Consider the following 21,537-nt stretch of genomic DNA (forward strand, 5'->3'; position numbering starts at 1 on the left):
GTGGAAAACGCCTGCGGTGAGAAAGAGAAGGCATACAGAGAGGCGTGTGCTGCCCAGAGCTCTAACACCCCTGTAAGCAGGGCTCTGCAGGTGGTTTCTCCTGACGCTGGGTTTGATGGTAGTATCTGCCGCTAATTGGTTCTTTCTTTGGCAGTTTCAACCAGGTGGGGCTTCTGTGCGCTGCTTCGGACTCTGAATTGGGAACTCCAGCTGTCTGTTTCTCCAGCCATTTCCTGCTGGAAGTCTGTAAACCCCCAAATCTGATGACTTACCGTTTGTTTTTCTCTCTCTCATTTGGGCTACTGCGCTCATCTCTGCTGGATGCTCCGATGACTGGTTTGAGGGTGCTTTATTGTCTGTTGCTGCTCTTCATCTGCTCCCCATTGTTTATTCTTTTACTTTTGGTTTACACTTAAACTCAGTCATTCAAAGCCAAGAGCACAGCTATCACAGACCACTTCAGACTGTGCAAAACACCTCTAATTACTTAAAGGAACGTTTTCTTTTAAAATGATTAGATGTACAGTAAAATGATCAAAATCAGGAAATTACTGGTTGAAGCTCATTTGTCTAATCTATAAACTTTATCATGTAACATTTGTTCTGATAAAGACTCAAGTGAGTCTCTCTCTCTTCTCTCTCTCCCTCTCTCTCTCTCTCTCTCTCTCTCTCTCTCTCTCTCTCTCTCTCTCTCTCTCTCTGTGTGTCTTGTCATTCACACCCTTGACTTTTGGACCAGCTACTTGGCTGTGTGAGTTTGCCTGATGCTTTCACCGATTAGGCTAGGGAATTGGATTACACCAAACACTGGCTGCTTACGTGAGGTATTTATTTTCTCACAGTTTAGGAGACTGCAAGACCAAGGTGATGATAGCAGCGGGTCTGGTTCCTTCCGAGGCCCCTCTGGGTCTGCAGCTGCCTAACTTCTTGCCATGCTCTGGCATTGCTCTTCCCTGTATGTGTGAGTTCCTCATGTCCCTTTGGGTGCCCCAGCTTCCTGCTTTGTAAGGACATTGGCCAGATTACATTCAGTTCCTCAGGTCACTGGGTTTAAATAGTGGCCACTAGGTTTCTCTGTAGAAGGTTACCGGGGCTCTACATAGTTGACACGAGTCTTAGAAGTAGATGCTGAGATATTGCGCACACATTCTGCCCCTCCTGGGACATTTTTATCTTAAGTGTGGAGCGGGGTCGATGCATGGGTCCTCTGGCTCCACTCATCTACTGCCTTCCTGTTGTGTGATGAGCGCTCTTCTCGCGGTTAGGTTCAATGAAGGCAGAAACTAAAGCGTGGACAGACCTGGGTTTTGTCTGTGTTCATTGCCATGCGTGAGCAGAATGACAAGGGAGGTCACATAACCGCTCTTCTCTCCTCTCCAGACAAAAAAGAATGAGAATAGTAGTGGCCGGGGTAGAATTAAGTGATACCCAGAGAGGTGTTTTCTGACTGTGGGCCCTTGGGAACAGGAAGCAGAAGGAGCCATAGCTGGCTCACTGCCTGGGCAGATGCTGTTTGTTTGGATCTTGAATGTCCTTCAGAGGACAGGTGCCAGCCTATGGCACTGTTGGGAGGGTACTAGACCCCTTAGGCGGGAAGGAAGGGTAGAAGGGAGTTAGGACAGATACTTACTTATCTTGTCCTTGATAAGGACATAGGGACCCCAGTCTTTGTTCTCGCTCTGCCTCTTGGCTTCATGAGGGAAGCGGTTTTGTTGTCACGACCATCCGCCTCACAGCAGCCCCAAGACAATGGGGTGATGAACCGCGGAATGGTAGCTCTGAATAGTGAGGTAAAATGCAAATCCTCGCTCCTCATGAGTTGACTTTTTTCAGGTGCCTCGTCACAGCCATGAAGAGCAGACTCATGCAGATGCCTTTAAGAAAACGGCACCAAGCCATCCTGGTTACAATTCCACAAACCTTGTAAGCCTTCCGGGGCACCAGGGATCCAGCTGCTCAATCCGCCAACTGGAGGCTGTTGGACGTGTCTCTCATCTACTCTGTGACTTGCTTCCTTCCTCTGTAAATGGGGAGCGTGACAGTGTTCGGTTCATAGGGTTGCTAGGAAGAGGTTTCCTTTATTCAGCTGTAGACTGGCTGGCCTTGAACTCAGGCTTTTTCCAACTCAGCCTTTCCAGTGCTGCAATCACAGGTATGAGCCAAAATGCCCAGGCTTCAATAAAAATTTTATTTATTTATATTTATGTATCTTTGTCTCACTCTGTACCCCTGACTGGGCTGGAACTGGCTGTATAGCCCAGGTTAGCCCCAATTTGTGATATTCCTCCTATTGCTGTCTCCAAGTGTTGGAATTACAGGAGTCTCCCACTATACTTGTTTTCTTATCTTAATTAATGAGTTAATTAATTAACTCACCATGTAGTCCAGGCTGGCCTCAAATTCAGAGATCTGCCTGCCTCTGCCTTCCAAGTCTTGGGGGTTAAAGGCATGCACCACCGCACACGGTGTGCTTACCTTTAAAAGCTGCACTTTGCTTCCTTTCTCTCCTTCCTCCTTCTTCTCCAAGACAAAGTTTACTATGTAGTCCTGGCTGTTTGGGAACTGGCCATGTAAGACCAGGCTGGCGTTAAACTCATAGAGATCCTCCTGCCTCTGCCTCCTCAATGCTGAGATTAAAGGACCCGGGATGCGGTTCACTTTCTTTCTCTTTTATTCCTAGGTTTTAATTGTGTTCACAGGCATGTGTTTGTGTGTGATTTGTGGGCATGAGTGCAATGCCTGCAGATCCTGCAGAGGGTGTTGGAGCCCATGGAGCTGGAGTTACCGGTGGTAGCCACCTGATTTGAGTGCTGGCAATCAAACTTGGGACCTCGAGAGATCAGTACTGGGGCCATCTCATGTAGCCTAACCTGTACAGTGAGACTGAGAATGAGGTGTGGTGGTGGGTGCCTGTGACCCCAGAATTTGGGAGGAGGAGGGAGGATGGTCAGGAGCTCAGAGTGAGTTTGAGGCCAACCTGGGCTACATGAGATCCTGTCTCAACAAACCAACAATAATAAACGAACATAACTGGATGCAGTGAGATTTGAGAATCACTTATCTGTGCCTTTCACCTTATCAGCTTACTCAGCTCAAACCAGTGGCTGGGAGAGACCAGATTACATGAGAATAGTATCTGCTGTCAAAAGCCCTCAAGTGCGTGAGGATTTGTTATGACATCACTAAGCAACTAATATCTGGGTTGGTCTGGAGAGGATTAAGCTGTTAAATTCTCCTTTTCCCATAAGGCCAGCCTTAGGGTGAGCCCAGGCCTGGCTGTTTTTCCTCTTCTCCTTCTCCTCCTTTTCCCCTAAGGCTGGCCTTAAATCCCTCTGTAGCAGAGCTCGTAAGGAGGGGTGGGGAAGGCAGAGGGATGCGTGGGCTACTGACCATGTGAGGTGGTAGTCTCTTTCCATGGTTGGTAGTAGCTTCTGGGTGCCCCCCGTCAGTCTCCCACAAGATGGCATGTAGAACCCCACCAGGCCACTCCTCTGTGGGGTTTGGGCACCTCCAGGACCTGCCAAACTGGGGCTAGAAGATTTAGGGTTTCCTGACTGCCTCTCACTTCCTCTTTGGTTGACTTCTTTAAGAGTGGCTAGAAAGGAACTCATAAAACCTGCTTCCTAATGCAGGGCCCAAGAGAGGAAGTTTGGCTCTGCCGGGAGACTTCACTAGCCTCTTTCCCCCATTGCGAGTATGAAGTATGGGGTGTTTTCAGAAGGTGAAGACATGGCTGGGCTTTCCAGGCAGCAAGCTCCAGGCAAAGGCAACAGGCAGGGAGAAGGGTAGGGTAGCTGAGTGTGGAGAACAGGATGCAGGGGCTGGGGAGACACACACACACATACACACACAAACCTATGGATGGCCGGTGGTGGTGGTGGTGGCGCACGCCTTTAATCCCAGCACTCGGGAGGCAGAGGCAGGCAGATCTCTGTGAGTTCGAGACCAGCCTGGTCTACAAGAGCTAGTTCCAAGACAGGCCCAAAACCACAGAGAAACCCTAAAAACAAAACAAAACAAACAAATAACAGAAAAACCTATGGAGTCCATTTATATGTTGGCCAACCACTCTTGAACATGAGGCCAGTCCTGCCTTGAAGTCTTGATAGACACAGTGTCATTCCATTTGAGAAAACTGATTTTCCCTCTCCCAGCAGGGATAAATGACAGTTCAGTTGCTGACCTTTACCCTAGTGCCTAGGTTTTCATTCATTCATTAAAAAATAACAAAATAAAATATAATAAGATAAAACAAGACCAGGCGGTGGTGGCGCACACCTTTAATTCTAGCAGTTGGGAGGCAGAAACAGGCAGATCTCTGTGAGTTTGGGACCAGCTTGGTCTACAGAGTAAGTTCCAGGGAAGCCAGAGCTACACAGAGAAAACCTTTCTCAAAAAAAAAAAAAAAAGATAAAACAAAATCTGTCACATTGAAAAAGACAAACCAACAGAAGAAAAAGAGCCCAAGAGAAAACACAGGAATCAGAGACTCACTTGTTCACACATTAAGGAATCTCACAGAAACACTAAATGGAAGCCATAATGTATGCTCAGATCACCTTCTGCAGGCCTGTGCAGGCCCATGCTTGCTGCCTCAGTCTCTGTGAGTTCATAGAAGCTTTGCTCCATTGATTTAGAGGGCCTTGTTCTCCTGGTGTCCTCCATCCCCTCTGGCTCTTAGACTCTTTCTGCCTCCTCTCCCTGTGGGTTCCCTGAGCTCTGAGGAGAGGGATCTGACATCCCATTTAGGGTTGAGTCTTCTAAGGTCTTTCACTATCTGCATAATGTCTGGTGGTGGCTCTCTGCATTTGTTCCTGTCTGCTGCAGGAGGAGGCTTCTCTGATGCTGGCTGAGCAAGGCGCTGATCAGTGAGAATAGATAAAGCATCATTAGGAGTCATCTTATGGCAGCTCTTGGTCATCCAAGCAGCGTCAGTGGGCTTCATCTTGTAGACTGGGCCTTCTGTCCAAACAGACGTGGCTGGTTACTCCACAGCTTTGTGCCACCATTACGCTAGCATACCTTGCAGGCAGCACACCATTGGAGATAAGAGGCTTGTGGCTGGGTTGGTGTTCGTGTCTCTTTTTTGATAGTGTGCAGAGCATCTTCCTGTACCAAGGATGCTGGAACCTAGGGTGAAGGCTGTATGTAGGCACCAGCCCGACAGCTCCGTGTTCAATGAGATGTGTGGGTGCTGTCATCGGCAGTGGGGCCTTGATGCCAGTTTGTGGAGAGCAACCTATAGTCTTGGCAACAGCCTGGGTTGTTTAGGAATTCCAGGGGGCTCCTTTGACCAACAACTCAATTATATGTAACCCAATCCTGGTACTGGAAGCTTTGTTTGGTGACAAGGGATGTCCTGAAGGAACTCCATCTTCTCAATTATTTGGCAACTTAGATTACCTTCATATATGTATGTATTCTAGAAAGTTCCTACTATACTAGGTACATAGTACCCCTCAAATGCTCCTTAATATTAGCTATCTCTTTTCATATTCCTTCCCAAGACTCCCTCTCTCCCCACCCTTTAGCACTTGATCCTTCCATTCCAGTCCCTCCCAATCCTTCCATAATTATCTGTTCTTTTTCTTTTCCTAATGAGATCTTACATCCCCTCTAGTCCCTTACTCTATACCCACCCTCTGTGGTCTTATGTATTTTGCCTTGGTTATCATCGACGTAACAGCTAATAATTCATGTAAGTGAATACATAGCATATTTGTCTTCTGAGACAGTGCCTCTCACGTGAATCTGGAGCTCACCATCTTGGCTAGGCTGGAGGGCCAGTGAGCTCCAGGGACCTGTCTGTCACCCCTTCTCCAGCGCTGGGATTACAGGTGTGTGCTGCAGTGTTGGGCTTTTCATGTAGATTCTGGAAACCCAAACTTATGACCTCATGTTTGTGTGGCAAAACACTTTAGAGAGTGGTCTTCTCCCTAGCCTGGGGAGCTTTGGTCTGTGCCCTGCCCACTCCTTCCTAAGGCTCTGACCACTGCCATTCACGCTTGCTCTCAGGGAAGGCTGATAACCTCCTGTCCCCAGGGCTAGCCTTGGCTGGTCTTTTTCCTCCTCGACTCAGGGTAAGCAGGACTCCTGGCCAGTCAGGCCTTCAACCTGTTGTTACTCCCAGCCAGTGACCCTGGTGACCAGTACTGCCAATGCTCTGACACACTTCAGGGACACTCATCCCTTTCCCGAGACTCCAGGCTAAGAAGCATGAGGCTTGCCAACATCCTTTCCTGACACTTCTGCCACAGAGGCTGGAGAAGCTTGGCTCTGAGGACACACGTAGAAGCTGCTTTTTGCCACACACAATTAGCCAGGATCCCACAAGGCCCTCCGGGACAAGGGGAAGACGGTATGTGCCCTTCACGTCTTCAGAAATGCCTCAGAGTTTTATTCCAGGGAATTCTTTTTTTGGTTTGTTTTTGTAACTTTATTAGGACTTTTTTTTTTTTTCATTTAGCCATAAGACATCCTCAGGGAGGGCTGGGAAACGAGCCATGGGAGTGATGACAAGATCAAAACTGAGAATCGAGAAAAGTCAAAAGAGAAAGGATTTTTTTTTTCTGGAAAGAAACTCCCTTACTATGGTTGGCACAGAAGTTGTACAAGATGTTCACTGTACAAAGGTACTCGGGGGAGGACTCAGGGGTGGGCTGAGATCCCGAGGGAAGTCTGTACAAGACTCATGCTGAGATAAGTCTATTAGGGAAGGAAGGAGTCCTCTCTTAGCTCAGTCAGCAGGCTGCACACTAACCCCTGTTAAGGCTAGGACTGGGCATAGAAAGCCCTTGTGACTCATTTTAGTTTTTAGTGTGAGTGTATGTGCATGTGTGTATGTGCATGTATGCATGTGCATGTGTGTATGTGCATGAGTGTATGTGCCTGTGTGTATGTGCATGTGTGTATGTGCATGAGTGTATGTGCCTGTGTGTATGTGCATGAGTGTATGTGCATGTGTGTATGTGCATGTGTGTATGTGCCTGTGTGTATGTGCATGAGTGTATGTGCATGTGTGTATGTGCATGTGTGTATGTGCATGTGTGTATGTGCATGAGTGTATGTGCATGTGTGTATGTGCATGAGTGTATGTGCATGTGTGTATGTGTATGCGTGTATGTGCCTGTGTGTATGTGCATGTGTGTATGTGCATATGTCCACTGTACCCACCCACATACAGGTGTGAGTGCAGTTGCCTGTGGAGTCCAGAAGAGGGCATTGGAGGCCCTGGAGTTGAAACTACAGATGGTTCTAAGCCTCCTCAGACAAGTGCTGGCAATCAGACTCAGACGCTGAGGTATCTCTCTGCCCCAGGAAGACATTTTAAGAGCCATAATTTACTGCTGTGGAGTCATTCACCGCAGGTCACATAGCTAGGGATTGGCAGGGCCAGATTCAAATATTGGTAGTCTGGCCCAAAGGTCCTGCTCTAACCACCACACCATACTGCCTTATGGCCTTGTCCATGCTTGTATAGGTTGGGCAGCATATTAGTTAGGTTTGTATCTCTGTGACTAAACACATGATATGATTGCTTAAGGGAAGAAAGGTTTGTTTGGGTCCATGTTTTAGAGAGTTCCAGCCATGATGGCAGGAAATGCATGGCAGAGCAGGTCAAGCTCACAGCAACTGGAGTATATGGTGGAGGGGGGGCTGTTTGTATCATGTTGGAATAGCAATCAAGTATGAGTCCGGAACGGATGGTGGGTCTCACCATAAAGTCTTGTCCTACTGTCCTATATCTACCTGCTCGGTTCCACAGCCTCCCAAACACACAACCAGCTGGAAATCAAAACACAAGCCTATGGGCACCAGACTCAGGCCAAGGCAGGGACAGATGAACGTTGTCCCAAGAGTGTATAGGATGATGCACTCTTAGGAAGGACTGCCAGCATCCATGACTCAGCGGAAAGGAAATATTCGGGGTGGCTAAGGGTCTGGACAACCGAGGCCCTTGCTGACCCATGACTTGAGGCGCTCTGAGGAACGCTCCTGCTGGCATAGCGTTGTCCTCACTGTCTAACCCTGACATCTGCCTTATACAAGGGTGTCAAGAACTCAGCCCTCCAGTGAACAAGGCCTTCTTGTCACAATCCGGGGACACTGACTTTGTCACAGATTTTGTTGGGCATGGGATGTTGAAATTGAAGGAAGGTCCCTGGCTCCAAGAAACAAAGGAGAGAAGGACTTAGGCGATGGGCTAGAGGGTTTGGTTGGTAAAGTGCTTGCCACGCAAGCATGAGGACCCGGGTTTGCTGGCCAGACAGTCCAGCCAATTTGTAAGTGCTAGATTCAGTGAAAAATCTTTTGTGTGTGTGTGTGTGTGTGGTTTTTCGAGACAGGGTTTCTCTGTGTAGCTTTGGAGCCTGTCCTGGAACTCATTCTGTAGACCAGGTTGCCTCGAATTCACAGAGATCCCCCTGCCTCTGCCTCCTGAGTGCTGGGATTAAAGGTGTGCACCACCACCTCTAGTCCGAGAAATCCTATCTTAAAAGATAAAGCACGAAGGGGCTACGGAGATGAAGAGGGAATACTCACTGCTTTTGCAAAGTGCCTGAATCAGATCCCAGCTCCCATACAGAACAGTTCACAACTGTCTGCAACTCCAGTCCTAGTGTGTCGGATGCTGTCTTTTGGTCTCTGCGGGCACTGGTATATATGCTGTGCACACACGTTCATGCAGGTGTGCACATGCACACACACAGCCAATTAAAAAAAACTTATTCATTAATTATGTATACAGGGTTCTTCCTGCATCTATGCCTTCAGGCCAGAAGAGGGCACCAGATCTCATTATTGATGGTTGTGAGCCACCGTGTGGTTGCTGGGAGGTGGCTGGGAATTGAACTCAGGACCTCTGGAAGAGCAGTCAGTGCTCTTAACCTCTGAGCCATCTTGCCAGCCCCCAGATAAATTTTTTAAAAATATATAAGGTGGAGTGATGGCTCAGTGGTTAAGACACTGACTGATCTCCCAGCACCCACTCGACAGTTCACAACTGTCTATAACTCCAGTTCCAGGGTATCCATGCCCTCTTCTGGCCTCCACAGGCTCTGCATGCACACGATGCACAGACATGCCCCTGCAGGCAAAATATCCATACACATAAAATACATAAATAAAATACGAAAAAAGAAAAGGTGGAGGTGATTGAGGAAAACACCTGGTGTTGCTCTCTGGTCTCCATATACACACAAACACGTGTGCACCACCAAACATGCATGCACACACACACACACACACACACACACACCCCAAGGTGAATGGCCCTTGAGGGACAACAGCTGAGGTGGCCTCTGGCCTTCACATGCATGCACATCCTCACCTGCACGCATACCTGCACACACACTCACACAAGTTAGGGAATAATAAAATGCAAACTGCTAAGATAGCCTTCTCCTATGCTGGACTTGTGGTCTATTTTCAATAAGAACCCTTAGTGTATAACAGCTTTTCTGGGGGTGGGAAAGAAGCTGCTTTTGTGAACATTTACTACGTGCCAGGTGCTCCTGTGACCCCCTCATCCTGCCCTTACCATGTGCTGTGAGAAGACTTTGCCCTGTTCACAGTCGACAGCACCCAGCGAGGGGAAGCGACTGAACTCCTAGCCAAGGGTCTCTGTGCTCTTCCCACGGCCCTACCCTGCTTCCTCTGGTCCTCTGGGGACAGGGGCCCATGCTGCTTTGGGAGCTCTCTACAGAGGATCTTTGTGTCAGGGTATGGGCAGTCAAGGACTTACACTGTCCTCTGGGTCACAGAGTCTTCCGTGAAGAGAAGGGGCGGGACCAGGGCCTGGTGGCCAGGACGGAGATGAAAGACCTTGAATGTAGTGTCCCCGCCCCCACTCTCTGGGCTGACAGCTCTTTCCTCCTTCAGCTCACTCCTCTCCTGCCACTTGCCTGGTGCCCAGTCTTGCTGCTTTCAGGAGCTGCCAGCCTCCCTGGCTCAACCCTGTGCTCACTCTGTGGCTAGGTAAGGAGTCAATCTCCCCAGGGGCTGGGCAGCCTTGGCGTCCTCTCAGGACTAGTCAGGGGCCTGCTCCTAGCTTGGATGACGGGATGAGCTTAGGAGTCTGGTGAGGGCTGGTGTCCAGAAGGAATGCTAGCTAGATGGTGAGCTGTCCAGCCCTGGTCACCATGCAGAGCCATCTTAGGTGTGGGGACAGGATCACACAGTGAGCTTAGAGAAACTAACAAGATCTCCCAGCTGGAAGCGGAGGAACCAGAATCTAAGCTCAGGGCTTTGTAAATCTAGGGTTCCTACTACAGCACGATCCTAGCTGCTGGGCACCCCAAGGTCCTGAGTCTTGAAGATGTCTCCATGCAGCCTGAGAGATCAGTCTGGGTGGTACCCAGGAGTGCAGCAGTACCGTCCTCTGAGCGTCCCATTTGATGTGGACACTGCAGCTGACAGACAGCTCTTTCTCAGGGAAGAAAGAGGGGCGCACTCCTGCCTGCTGGGAGGAGAGCTTTAGCCTCCCTCCACAGCCCTGGCCCGGTTTCTGTGCCTCTCTGAATCTGTTTCCTCTTCTGGAGAGCTACTGTCATTGAATTCCTATGAATGTCACTGCTCGGCAGATGCTAAAGCTTAGAAAGAAGGGTCAGGAAGAATTCAGAGAGAATTCAGAGATTGCAGCTCTGCCTGCTCCCACTGACCTAGCTCCAAGAGGTATTCTGTCAGGGAAATTCTAGCTTGGTGTCCCAGAACCCCACCCTAGGAAGGACAGTGGTGTCTGGAACAGAGTAGATTTTTCCATTGTGGCCACTCTTTCTGTTGGGAAGAGAAGTTCTGAAGTTCCTGGTACCCTCCTCCCCTTTCTCTATCCTCACTTGCATCCTCACGGCAGGCTGAGGACCAAACAGCCCCTCTTCCATATGTCTGTGTTGGGTGGCTCAACCAATGCTTTAAACACTCGTGTCTCAGTTTTCTCATCTGAGGGATGGAGAGAGACCTGGCACATTTCTTCCAGAGCTACAAGAAAAAGCCTTGGTTGGAAGATCTACCACATTCCACGGAGGGTCACGGGTGCTTGGAACCACCCTGAGTCCCCACACCCTGCTTTCATTTCCTCCATTCTGCAGGGAGTAGAAACCTGATTCCCTCAGCCCTCCCTGACCCCGGCTTTGTCACAGGGCCCCGGGGTTCTCCATGAGGCTGTGAGCATGCATAGAACCAGGCTCTTCCAGAGCACCTGAGTTATTGCTCAACGTGACTATTGTTCCAGTGTGGGAATGAGTGAATGGGGACGGGTTTTCTGGAATAGACAGGACTGTCGCTGCCCTCCCTGGGTCCCCAGAAACCCCATGTGATAGTTCCTCCAGCCAGGTCTCACGCTTGTCTCTCTTATCTTATTTCCTCTCCTTCTATCAGAGGAGGGGCCAGTTCCCCTGATCTCATTCAATCAGCACATCCAAGCAGTCACCTCTGAGAGGACAGCAGCTCTCTAGGAGGAACTGCAGGGAGGTAAGGCCTGGAGTGCTGGACGGCACAGACCCCCGAGGGCCACACCCATCCCTCTGTTCTGGGGACCAGGAGAACGAGTCCTGTCTGGTCTGACCTTTGTGATCTTGGACAGGTTCTTAATATTAATCACAATGGTATTGATACAGCGCCCGCTTTCCACCAGTTCCCTGTGTGTTTGTGTGTGAGTGTGTGTGTGTGTGTGTGTGTGAGCCAGAGGTCAACCTTCCGTGCTCCTTAGCAGCAATCACCTTAAAAAGATTTATTTTTAGCATTTTAAAGTACGTGTGTGTGTGTGCATATTAATGTAGGTATATGCATGTGTGTGCGTCAGTCAGATGTCAACCTCGAGAGATTTTGCTTAAGGAGCAGTCCACCTTAAAACGGTTTTTATTATTTTAAAGTGTGTATGTGTGTGTGTGTGTGTGTGTGTGTTTGTGGGTACATGTGTGAATGCAGGTGCCTGTAGAGGCCAGAGGAATTGGGACCCCTGGAATTAAGTTATAAAGGCAGTGTGAGCTGCCCAATATGGGCACTGGGAATCAAATACTGGTCCCCTGGAGATGCAGTATGTGTTTTCTGTGGAGCCATCTCTCCAGTCCACTACCTTGTCTTTTTGAGTTAAGGTCTCCGGGACCTGGGTTTCACTGATGAGTTTACGCTGGCTGGTCAGTGAACCCCTGGGATCTACCTGTCTTTGCCTCTCCAGCCCTGAGATTACAATCATATGCCACCATGCCCTTCTTTATACCTGGGTGCTGGGATCAAACTCAGGTCCTTTTCTATTTTTCCCACCCACTCCACACCCTTTTGAATAGTTCTCATTTTCTTGTTCCAGTAGTCCTACAAGCTAGGGACTGTTGGGAGAGACACCATGTTAGGGGGACACAGGCTCAGGAAGGTTACACTTGGCTTGCCCAAAACTGCATTGGGGGAGAAGGGCAGCTGGAATGTTAGTTAGTTCCTCGCCTAGTTCAGCTTCACTGATTCCCAGTGTCCATCCTATTGCTAGGTATACTGGCAACTCTGAAATAGGTTCGTCTCTTGCCCAGGCTGCAGGCTTCTGGTTTCTTGGTGCCAGGCTCAACCCTCCTTTCTTCCACCTCGCCATGGCCAACATCACATTGAAGTCGTTCTGTCCGATCTTAGAGGAGATGATCCAGCTTCCAAGTCACAGCAACTCTAGCATCCGCTATATTGACCACGTGTCAGTGCTGCTGCATGGGCTGGCTGCGCTGCTGGGTCTGGTGGAGAACGGACTCATCCTGTTTGTGGTGGGCTGCCGCATGCGTCAGACGGTGGTCACCACCTGGGTGCTGCACCTGGCGCTGTCTGACTTGCTAGCCTCTGCCTCCCTGCCCTTCTTCACCTACTTCCTGGCGGTGGGCCACTCGTGGGAGCTGGGTACCACCTTCTGCAAGTTTCACTCCTCGATCTTCTTTCTCAACATGTTTGCCAGCGGCTTCCTGCTCAGCGCCATCAGCCTGGACCGCTGCCTGCAGGTGGTGCGGCCGGTGTGGGCACAGAATCACCGCACGGTGGCGGTCGCGCACCGAGTCTGCCTGATGCTCTGGGCTCTGGCGGTGCTCAACACAGTACCCTATTTCGTGTTCCGGGACACCATCCCGAGGCTGGACGGCCGCATCATGTGCTATTACAACATGCTGCTCTTGAACCCAGGGCCCGACCGCGACGCCACGTGTGACTACCGCCAGAAGGCCCTGGCGGTGAGCAAGTTCTTGCTGGCCTTCGTGGTGCCTCTGGCCATTATCGCCATGAGCCACGTGGCCGTGAGCCTGCAACTGCGCCACCGCGGCCGCCAGAGGACAGGCCGCTTCGTGCGCCTGGTGGCAGCCATCGTGGTGGCCTTCGTGCTCTGCTGGGGGCCCTACCATGTCTTCAGTTTGCTGGAGGCGCGTGCCCATGCTGTCCCCACGTTAAGGCAGCTCGTCTCACGCGGGCTGCCCTTCGTCACCAGCCTGGCTTTCTTCAACAGCGTGGTCAATCCGCTGCTTTACGTGCTCACCTGTCCGGACATGCTGCACAAACTGAAGCGCTCGCTGCGTTCAGTGTTTGAAAGCGTGCTGGTGGAGGACAGCGACTTGAGCGGTGGGTCTGGCAGCCGCCGCCGCCGTGCTTCCTCCACTACCACAGCCTCCACGGTCCTGCTGGCTGGCCGCCTTCCCCGACTGCATCCTGCCCGGCTGATTAGCTGGATGCGGGGTAATGGTGGAGAGCCCCAGCAGAGCGTCCCAGTGCAGGCCCAGAAACAAGGCTCACTGAACCTCGCCCTGAGCTCCACCTCCGATTAGATCAGCACAGCCCGGGTGGCACGCCAACACACCCCTGGCATCTCACCATGCACCTTTGAAAATGTACATAGCCAATGCTAGGCCCAGCTCACCTCTCTCCCGGGCAGGGTCCTGGGAACTAGTTTGTGAACTAAAAGCCGTCTTTCCTAAACACTTTAATCTTGCAGCGTGGAGCTGGGAGAGGATCAGCAGGGTGCAGAAGTGGCCTTTGGAGGCAAGCCCTACCTGGTTCCTGACCTCCATGATTTTACATTTTTAAGAACGGAAGTACTTGAACTGCCTAGGGATCTCGCTAGGCTAACAGGGATGAGATTTTGTACTTCTAATGCCTCCCAGGCAGCTTGCCCATGGACAACTGGAGTCACACAGATTAAACCCACAGCCCACATCTCAGAAGGCGCTGCTTTGTGGACAAGGAGGAAACTCTGCCACGAACAATGGTGTATATGGGGTTACAGTGGCTGGAGGGTTAAGCAGTTTCCAGCCTACCACCTTCACTTTCAACGCCCTCCCCACTGTGGTCTTTGAGTCTGATGCTTTTATTACTTTGTTGGTTGTGTGATAGGTGTGTCAACTCCGGCTCAGGGATCTAACTGCTTAGTTTTAGAGCTGCCGCCGCCAGAGGCTACATTCCATCCTTCAGCATCTCAGGTTCAACTCTACCCAGAGAGAACATCCTCCAGTAGCTGGGTATCACAGCTGCCTCAGGACAGGGCCCAGCAGCTAAAACTGGCAATCCACAGGTGGTGGGGGGGCACTCTGCACCAGCCATGGACTCTCCATCACACTTCATCTAATGTCTTGCCCACCATGGAGGGACGGCTCGACTCATCTCTACATTCCAGGGGAAGGGGAGTGGATGTCAGTAGCTGGAGGATACGAAGGGCAGACGAGACATTCTCAGGATCTCCTGAGCCAAGGTCAGGCTGGTTGTCAGTTCTCAGTGCCAAGCAGGCCTCAAGCCCGCGGTAGGTGCACAAACTGGATGGTTAAAATGTCACCCTCTACTTCCCCAGAGCACATATATGTCAGACCATGCATTTCCATTGTTTATTAGGAGAATGAAAACCCAATGGGGCAGGGACTTGTCTTTCTGGAAGCCCAGATTGTACTTGTGCAGACATTAATAAACACTTCTGTGGAAGCCCAGGTGGGCACGGCTCAAGTCCTAAGGTTTCTACAGTCCAATGTAGGAAAGGGGTACTAGAGAGGAACCCAGTTCCCTGCAACCTCCCCACTTACAGGAAGGGGCAGGCTTCAGTCACCAGAGGGGACAGATGAGCAGAAGTCACAAGTGATCAAGGTTGTTGGCCTTTGAGAAAATGGAGGAGCTGACGTCTGATATCAGGCCTCCAGGTGAGGGCTAGACTCAGGACCCCGAGGCGGGAGTTAGTTACCAGCTCACTGGGGAACAAGTCACAGTTCAAGATCTTTTGTTTTGTTTGAGACAGGGCTTCTCTAGCCTGGCTGTCCTGGAACTCATTCTGTAGACCAGGTTGGTCTCAAACTCTGAGATCTGCCTGTCTCTGCTTCCCAAGTGCTGAGATTTAAGACATGTGCCACCACCCTAGCAACAGTTCAAGATCTTAAGGCACTTTGGAAAAGACCTAAAAGGAGATGGAGAGAGTTAAATCTCTCCTGAGACCCTGTGAGGTCCTGGGTTCCCTCTGGGCTTCACTCCCTGTCTTAATGCGACAGAGTTGGTGTGCTGGCCCCAGGAGAGATGTCTGACAGTGGCCTGAGAGGTGGCTTGTTGTGGCTCTTGGCTTGTGGAGGCCTCCGTGCTGTCCTGAGCTCAGACCTTGGCCACAGGTCGCTGGGGTGGCTCCTTCTGGAGCAAGGCCAGGGTGTCTCTCTTTTCAATGGAGCGCAGCTGCTTCTTCTTCGCCTTCTTGATTTTGGCGGGGTTTCGGATCTGGGGAAATAGGAGGAATCAGTATAGCTGAGGACTCTTCTCTGGGGAAAAGGAAGGCAGGGGCCCAGGACTGCAGCAGGACAGTGGACGTGTAAGGCAGGGAGCCCAAGCACCTTACTGGCCTCTTTCACCTGGCCACACCCACATCTCTTGGATGGGTGTACTCACCACTTGGACAATCTCAGCCTTCCGCTCATTCTCTAGGCGGCGTTTCAGGTTCTCTGCCCGGCGTGCCTTCTTCTCCTGAAACACACAAAGGGGATCTCAGGGCCTAGTGAGTGAGAACTGGTACAACCAGGAGACCCCTGCTTAGACTCCAGGCTATTCTACGGGGTGAGTGGAGGCCTACACATTTCTGGGGAAGAACAATGGTACATTACTTGTCTTGTGGGCCTGGAGCTGAGCCTACTGTGGCAAGAGTACCTGGCTCCAAATTAGAAAGGTGTGGGCAGAGATGTGGGTGCCTTCCCACCCAGAGGTCCCATGTACTAGCTGCCAGGGAGAAGGCTATATATAAGGTTCCCTCTTTTATGCAACTTTCCCAGGGTTCCTTCTGCCCAGGCTCAGGTGTACCAGAATGAGGATGCAAGGTCAGAATATAGCTGGGCTCTGCACCTGGTCCCAGGGAGGGCTGGGCAGACTGAGCTGTCAAAAGGCTCTGGAGGAACCCGGTCCAGCTTGAATTTTCATTTGGATACTCTCTAATTAGGTTATTGTGGCTGAGTCTATGTCTCCACTTCCTCACCTCACAGTAAAGTTGACCACAGGCCCCACCTCACCAGACTGACTCGAGAAGTAAGTGTGCAATCAAGGCTTGGAATAGTACCAGCTCTGGGGACATTCAGAGCCTTTTCTGGGGGTGTGAAATCTGGGGTTTCTTAGCTATGCTGCTATTGTATCCCAGCAGGGCTAGGACAGGGATGGTGGCTCCAACATTAAATGGTATATGGTCAGGGCCTTTTGTGACCTTGACAACTTTGAGTCATTAGGGTACCCTGGGCCCTTGGAGAGGAAGTAACCTTTCCTTCTATGTATCAGGAGGCTGGGAGGATGCACATCTCCAGTTGTTCGTGAGATGGCAACTGTTTTGCCCAAGAGGGAGCCAAGGCTGCATAGGAAGGGATGATGCCTCAGTAACAGATGGGTCTGGAGAGACTCAAAGTAAGGTGGAGGGATAATGCCCTAGTGGCTGGCCCATCCCTCTTCTCAGTGGCCAAGCTGGGTCTACAGATCTGAGACAAGCTGCTTGACTCTGGATCAGAGCTCACCAGACTAGAAGTGACACCTGAACTTAGTCCCAGGGACAGTGCTGCTGACCTTGCTTACTGAGCACTGCCTGTTGAAGTGACACTGGGACTCTCCCTAAGGCTTCCTGGAGGCGGAAGGTGTTAGAAACGAGCCTCTGTGGTGCTGGGCCCAAGACCTTGTGTGCAGTCAAGTGCTCTACCACTGAGCTACGTCACAGGCACAAACCTTAACGAGGACATTTTTGGTTATGAGATGGGGGCTAGGGAAGTGAACTGAAAGGGAAGTACAGGGACCACCCATGGGCCAGTGTGTAGGAGTCTCTTCTAGAAAGAGCAGATTTGAGATAAGCTTTTCCCTCGTAAACAGGTCTCAGACAGGGGTTGAGTTCACAAAATTGAAAACTCCTGCCACTAAGATGGCTTGCTGGCCTCCATCTTGGGCACCTCATTCTACTTCCATGTCTCCTGCATGCCCCTGAGCCAGAGATTTTAACTGGACGGCAGAGTGGGAATCTCACCACGGCCCCAGACTACACTTTGTCCCCCTGGGGCCCTCATCCCAGAGCTCTAAGTCATACTCCAGCAGCCCTTGTCTGCTGAGCATACACGTCTGCGATCCCGACTTGGCCGGATGTCCTGTTACCTGCCGGCGCCTCTGTTTCTCCTCCTCTAGGTGCCGGGCGAAGTCCTTGGTCAGCTTCCTCTCCTGTCGTTCCTTCATTTTCCGCTGCCAGGAGGTACGCAGGGGCTTGTCCTGAACCATCTGGGAGAACCTTAGCAGGAGAAGAGGCACTTAGGGGACCACTGTGATGCTGCCTTCACACCCTGCTCTCACTGGGCTCTGGGTCTGCTTCTCGTCCTCTCCTGCCTGCCTGGCATTCAGCCTTCTATAGAAACTTAGGGTGGACGGGCCATTAGGCATGTGGCTCTGAGGTCAGCCTGTGCTGTCCATTCTAGAAGAAAACCAAGACCTTGAGAGTCTTCTTCTTCCTGAGTATAGGTTGGGACTTGAATCTTTCTGTACCCGTAAAGCCTCAACTGTGAAGTTTCATTGCTACCAAACATGGTAACCTGTGAAGATGAGATGCTTGCTCCCTAGAGGGGTGTGGTTTTAATTCCAAACATCAAGAACAAGTAACAATTCTGATTCTTTCTTAGATTGTGGGGTGTCAAGGTGGTGGAGTGGGATTAGGGGATTTCTGACAAGTCTGGCTTCTCTGAGAGTCAAATGTTCTAGAGCCATAGAATAGGGTGACTTCTGTAAGGACATATTTAGGGTGTGCTTAAACACTCTAGGAGGTAAAGTGCAGGGAAACGAAGCTGGGCCAGGAAATGTGAGAATTGGGAAGCTGGTGTTGAGACTAATAAAACTCAGCTCTTCCCTTTCTGTACGCTTCAAGAGTTCTGGGACAAAATTAAAATAAAATGAAAACAAGTCATGCTCAGTTTCCCCTCAGTCACTTGCCAAGCCTGCTGAGTGTCCCTTGGGCCTTCTTTTCCCCAGAACTCTAAGACTCCTCAGCATATTGTTCCACAGTGTCCTTCTGCTTCCTACACTTCAATCTTGACTCCTGCAGGAGTTCCTATTTATCTGTCTATTACAGGGTCTCTTGAGGAAACCCTGGCTGTATGCTGGGCAGTCAGTTCCTGACCACATGAAGGTCAACACTGCTTTTCTGAGCTGTCTGCTCCCTTCCTAGGAGTCTGACACACAAAGTCTGGAACTTGGCCCCAGGCTCATTCATAAGCAGTCTGGTTCTGCCCCGCCGCACTGCACTGTTAACTTCTGATATATCCTCCCCTGCCAGGTCCCTAAAAACAGAGCAGTGAGTGCATTGTGGACTTCCTTCCTACCCTAAAAAACTGGGATTTGAGAATCCTGAAAGGACAAGATGATGGAGGCATGGAGAAGTCAGAGCCACAGACATGCTATGTCTTCTCAGAGCCACAGATGTGGTGCTATGTCTTCTCAGAGCAGCAGTGCCAAGAGCACGCTGCATCACGGAGCCGGCCCACATCTCGTCTGCCCTCAAAGGGAGTCACCATGCACAGGCTGCTGTAGCCCTTGAATTGTGGTTCACGTTGAGAAAACTCATAGTATCTTGACTTCATTTCATAAACTTAATGTAAACAGTCACACACGGCTGGTGTACTCACTAAAGTACTGAGGCAGTGCTGATGTACAGCACCAGTTACTGGAGATGGAAGACAGGCCTGGGCGTCTGGTCCTGAGCCGTCACTCCCTGCCTGTGTGGCCCTCTCAGCTATAGCATCATCCTGTACGCAGATAATGGAGTGCAGAGGGGTAACAGCTTGGGAGAGCTGGGACCAAGTACCCTCCTATCCCTTACTGGTGGAATGTTCCAGGCCCGCTTCCCAGTTCTGCTGATTCCTCTCTTCTTCCCACTCACCGTATCAGAGCCACTCCATACTCACTAAACCCATCCTCTCCATCCGAGTGTGAGTGCAGGCCCCAAGGCTCTACATTGAACTCAGCTAGCTCCATCACCCTCTTCCCAGCCTGAGCCTCTCTGCCTGGTTATGTGTGGCCATCAGTGGCCTAGATACTGTGACTTGCTGACACAGGGAAAAGGGTCACTTCAAAGTTCCTGATTGGTGCCTTTCTCTATAAGCTTCACTGTCTTCCGTTTAATGGGGTGTAAGATGATGTCTGTGAGGAGCCTGCACGAAGCCTAGCAGTCAACCCTCAGTCAAGGCCATTTTTCTTAATGCCCTGTTCCGAACTATGAAGGACTCTTGTCTCTGGCTGAAATTTCAACTGAACCCCACCTCTCTTTTCCTGCTCTTTTTCCACATGAGCCTCTTCATTCCTTCACCCAAAGATATGAACTGAGCATTCACGAAGCCCCAGCACTGAAAGCACAGTGAAGACTTCATGTCTTAAGAAGGCTTCAACCCGAATCAAGTCAGACCAACAGAAGCCGGTTAATGGGTTCTGATCACACCTGATCCATGCTCACATCCTGTGTCTTGTTTAGCTTCCCCGATGTACAACATCAATAGTAGCTACACTTGCGCCAAAGGTCAGGATAAAGATTAGATGTGATTCCGTGTGCTGCTGGGAGTAGATGACTCCCTTTGGTCGGTCCCTATTGAAGTGATGCATAACCAGTGTCTGGCTACACATTTTATCAAAGACGACATCTAGCAGACAACAGAGGAAAGGACTTCACCGTGTTCAAGTAACGGCGCCTTTCTTGCTCTGCCTCCCTCACCAGATGTGGTAAACAAAGTAAATATTCTTGGAACAAACTCCCAACTCCGGACAAAGAGGACAGAAGGGCCGGGTGTGGGGGCGCAGGCCTTTAATACCAGCGTTACGGAGGCAGACGCAGGCAGATCTCCTTGGATTCCAGGACTGCCGGCGCTGCACACTGAGACCCTGTCTCGAAATAAAAAAGGATGGGAGGGAAGCTCATAAGAACCCCGCCGAGGGCAGACAACACTAGAGAAATGGCCACTGAGGGTCTCCCTCCCCAACCTCGGGGCGTTTGACCTTCTGATTATCACCATGTTTGCTAACTTCATTCGGGCGAAAGCAGGGTCCAAACACACGGAGAGCCCTACCCATGGCCCATGCTACCCCCTACTTTACCTCTTCTTGGAGCGGTCTTTCCACACACGCCCGGATTTGGGCTTCCCCTTCGGGATTACAGGAAGCTCCTCTTTCTCCTTCAATTTCTTGGGCGCCGGGGCCTGGGGAGGAGATATAAGTCGCTTCTTTATATCGTGGCCTCCTGCCACCGTCTTGCCAGCCGGAGGTAGCCTGCTTGGTTCCTGCTGTTGCTCTGAGGAGCTGGGTGCCTGGGATGTCAGCTCTTGTACTGGCTGCGAGGGCTCGGGACCCGGTGCATGCTGGCCCGGGCAAGGCTCTGGGGATCCTGGAACCAACTCTTCCTTAGCGTGGACCACCTCTGAGTCCAGTTCTCCCACTGTGGCAGAGAATTTGGATGGCTCCTCCAGTTGGGGGGTTTCCGGACTCGATTCTCTCTGTCCTGAAGGTGACTCCAGGCCCACATCTTGCTGAGATTGGAGGGATCCAGAGTCAGGCTCTGACCGCCTTTGGGGCGACCCGAAGCCTGTATCCTGTTTCGGACAGGGTGATCCGGGGCTTGTCTCCGGCTGAGGTTGGGGAGACGCAAGGCCCAGTGGCTGCACTCTCTCAGACTTCGGCTCGCTGGTTTCTTCTGGGTTCGACTCGAACTCTACAAGGGCCCATCTCGCCCGGGAAACTGCGGGATCAGGAAGGGTCTTTCCGGACACAGGTTTCAAACCTTCAAGCCGCCGGCTGCGCCTAAGCGGCGTATCCATGGCTCACGTGTAGCCTCCGTCGCATTCGGTACAACCGGCGCCTTCATATGACGTCAGACGCAGTCACTTCCGTACCGGGCAGGAAGCGCACATCTCAAGACGCTGTTCTGGAGGTGGCCCGTGGTAAAACAGGGCGGCCCGCCCCTAGACTCGTACACGCGTGCGTAGCGAGCGTGAGATCGTTGTTTAGCGTTTAATGAGTCTGGTTGCTGTGTTTCCGATGTGTATGCGTGCTTTTTTTTAAATTTTTTTTAATGCTGTTTCTAGG

General features: G+C 50.9%; 2 protein-coding genes across 4 annotated transcripts; one reads left to right on the forward strand and one right to left on the reverse strand.

Moving 5' to 3' along the window:
* Window positions 1–9,880: 9,880 nt before the first annotated feature.
* On the forward strand, window positions 9,881–14,634 carry Ptgdr2 (prostaglandin D2 receptor 2). Of its 3 annotated transcripts, none has more exons than XM_050137903.1 (3): window positions 9,922–9,975; window positions 11,374–11,466; window positions 12,476–14,634. In XM_050137903.1, the coding sequence occupies exon 3, from the start codon at window positions 12,573–12,575 to the stop codon at window positions 13,773–13,775; it is 1,203 nt and encodes a 400-aa protein (XP_049993860.1). In that variant the 5' UTR covers window positions 9,922–9,975; window positions 11,374–11,466; window positions 12,476–12,572; the 3' UTR covers window positions 13,776–14,634. The 3 variants fall into 3 exon arrangements, with proteins under 3 accessions (XP_049993861.1, XP_049993860.1, XP_049993862.1); XM_050137905.1 differs by having other exon boundaries at window positions 12,516–14,634; XM_050137904.1 differs by lacking the exon at window positions 11,374–11,466 and having other exon boundaries at window positions 9,881–9,975.
* A 194-nt stretch (window positions 14,635–14,828) lies between these two features.
* Window positions 14,829–21,315, reverse strand: Ccdc86 (coiled-coil domain containing 86). Its single transcript, XM_050137906.1, has 4 exons — window positions 20,554–21,315; window positions 17,581–17,710; window positions 15,859–15,933; window positions 14,829–15,690 (listed from the first exon to the last, which is right to left on the reverse strand). The coding sequence occupies exons 1-4, from the start codon at window positions 21,267–21,269 to the stop codon at window positions 15,571–15,573; spliced, it is 1,041 nt and encodes a 346-aa protein (XP_049993863.1). The 5' UTR covers window positions 21,270–21,315; the 3' UTR covers window positions 14,829–15,570.
* Between the last annotated feature and the right edge of the window lie 222 nt (window positions 21,316–21,537).

Source organism: Alexandromys fortis, unplaced genomic scaffold, assembly GCF_014885135.2.
Source record: "Alexandromys fortis isolate MF-2015 unplaced genomic scaffold, M_Fortis_MF-2015_v1.1 scaffold_3, whole genome shotgun sequence".
Lineage (NCBI taxonomy): Eukaryota > Metazoa > Chordata > Mammalia > Rodentia > Cricetidae > Alexandromys > Alexandromys fortis.

Bases quoted from the DNA above. Each gene is read 5' to 3' on its own strand.
- Ptgdr2 (XM_050137904.1), top strand. From the start codon at position 12,573: ATGGCCAACATCACATTGAAGTCGTTCTGTCCGATCTTAGAGGAGATG.
- Ccdc86 (XM_050137906.1), bottom strand. From the start codon at position 21,269: ATGGATACGCCGCTTAGGCGCAGCCGGCGGCTTGAAGGTTTGAAACCT. The intron at 17,711-20,553 runs GTAAAGTAGGGG...TCTCCTGCTAAG, and splicing joins AAAGACCGCTCCAAGAAGAG to GTTCTCCCAGATGGTTCAGG. The intron at 15,691-15,858 runs GTGAGTACACCC...CTATTTCCCCAG, and splicing joins AGGCTGAGATTGTCCAAGTG to ATCCGAAACCCCGCCAAAAT.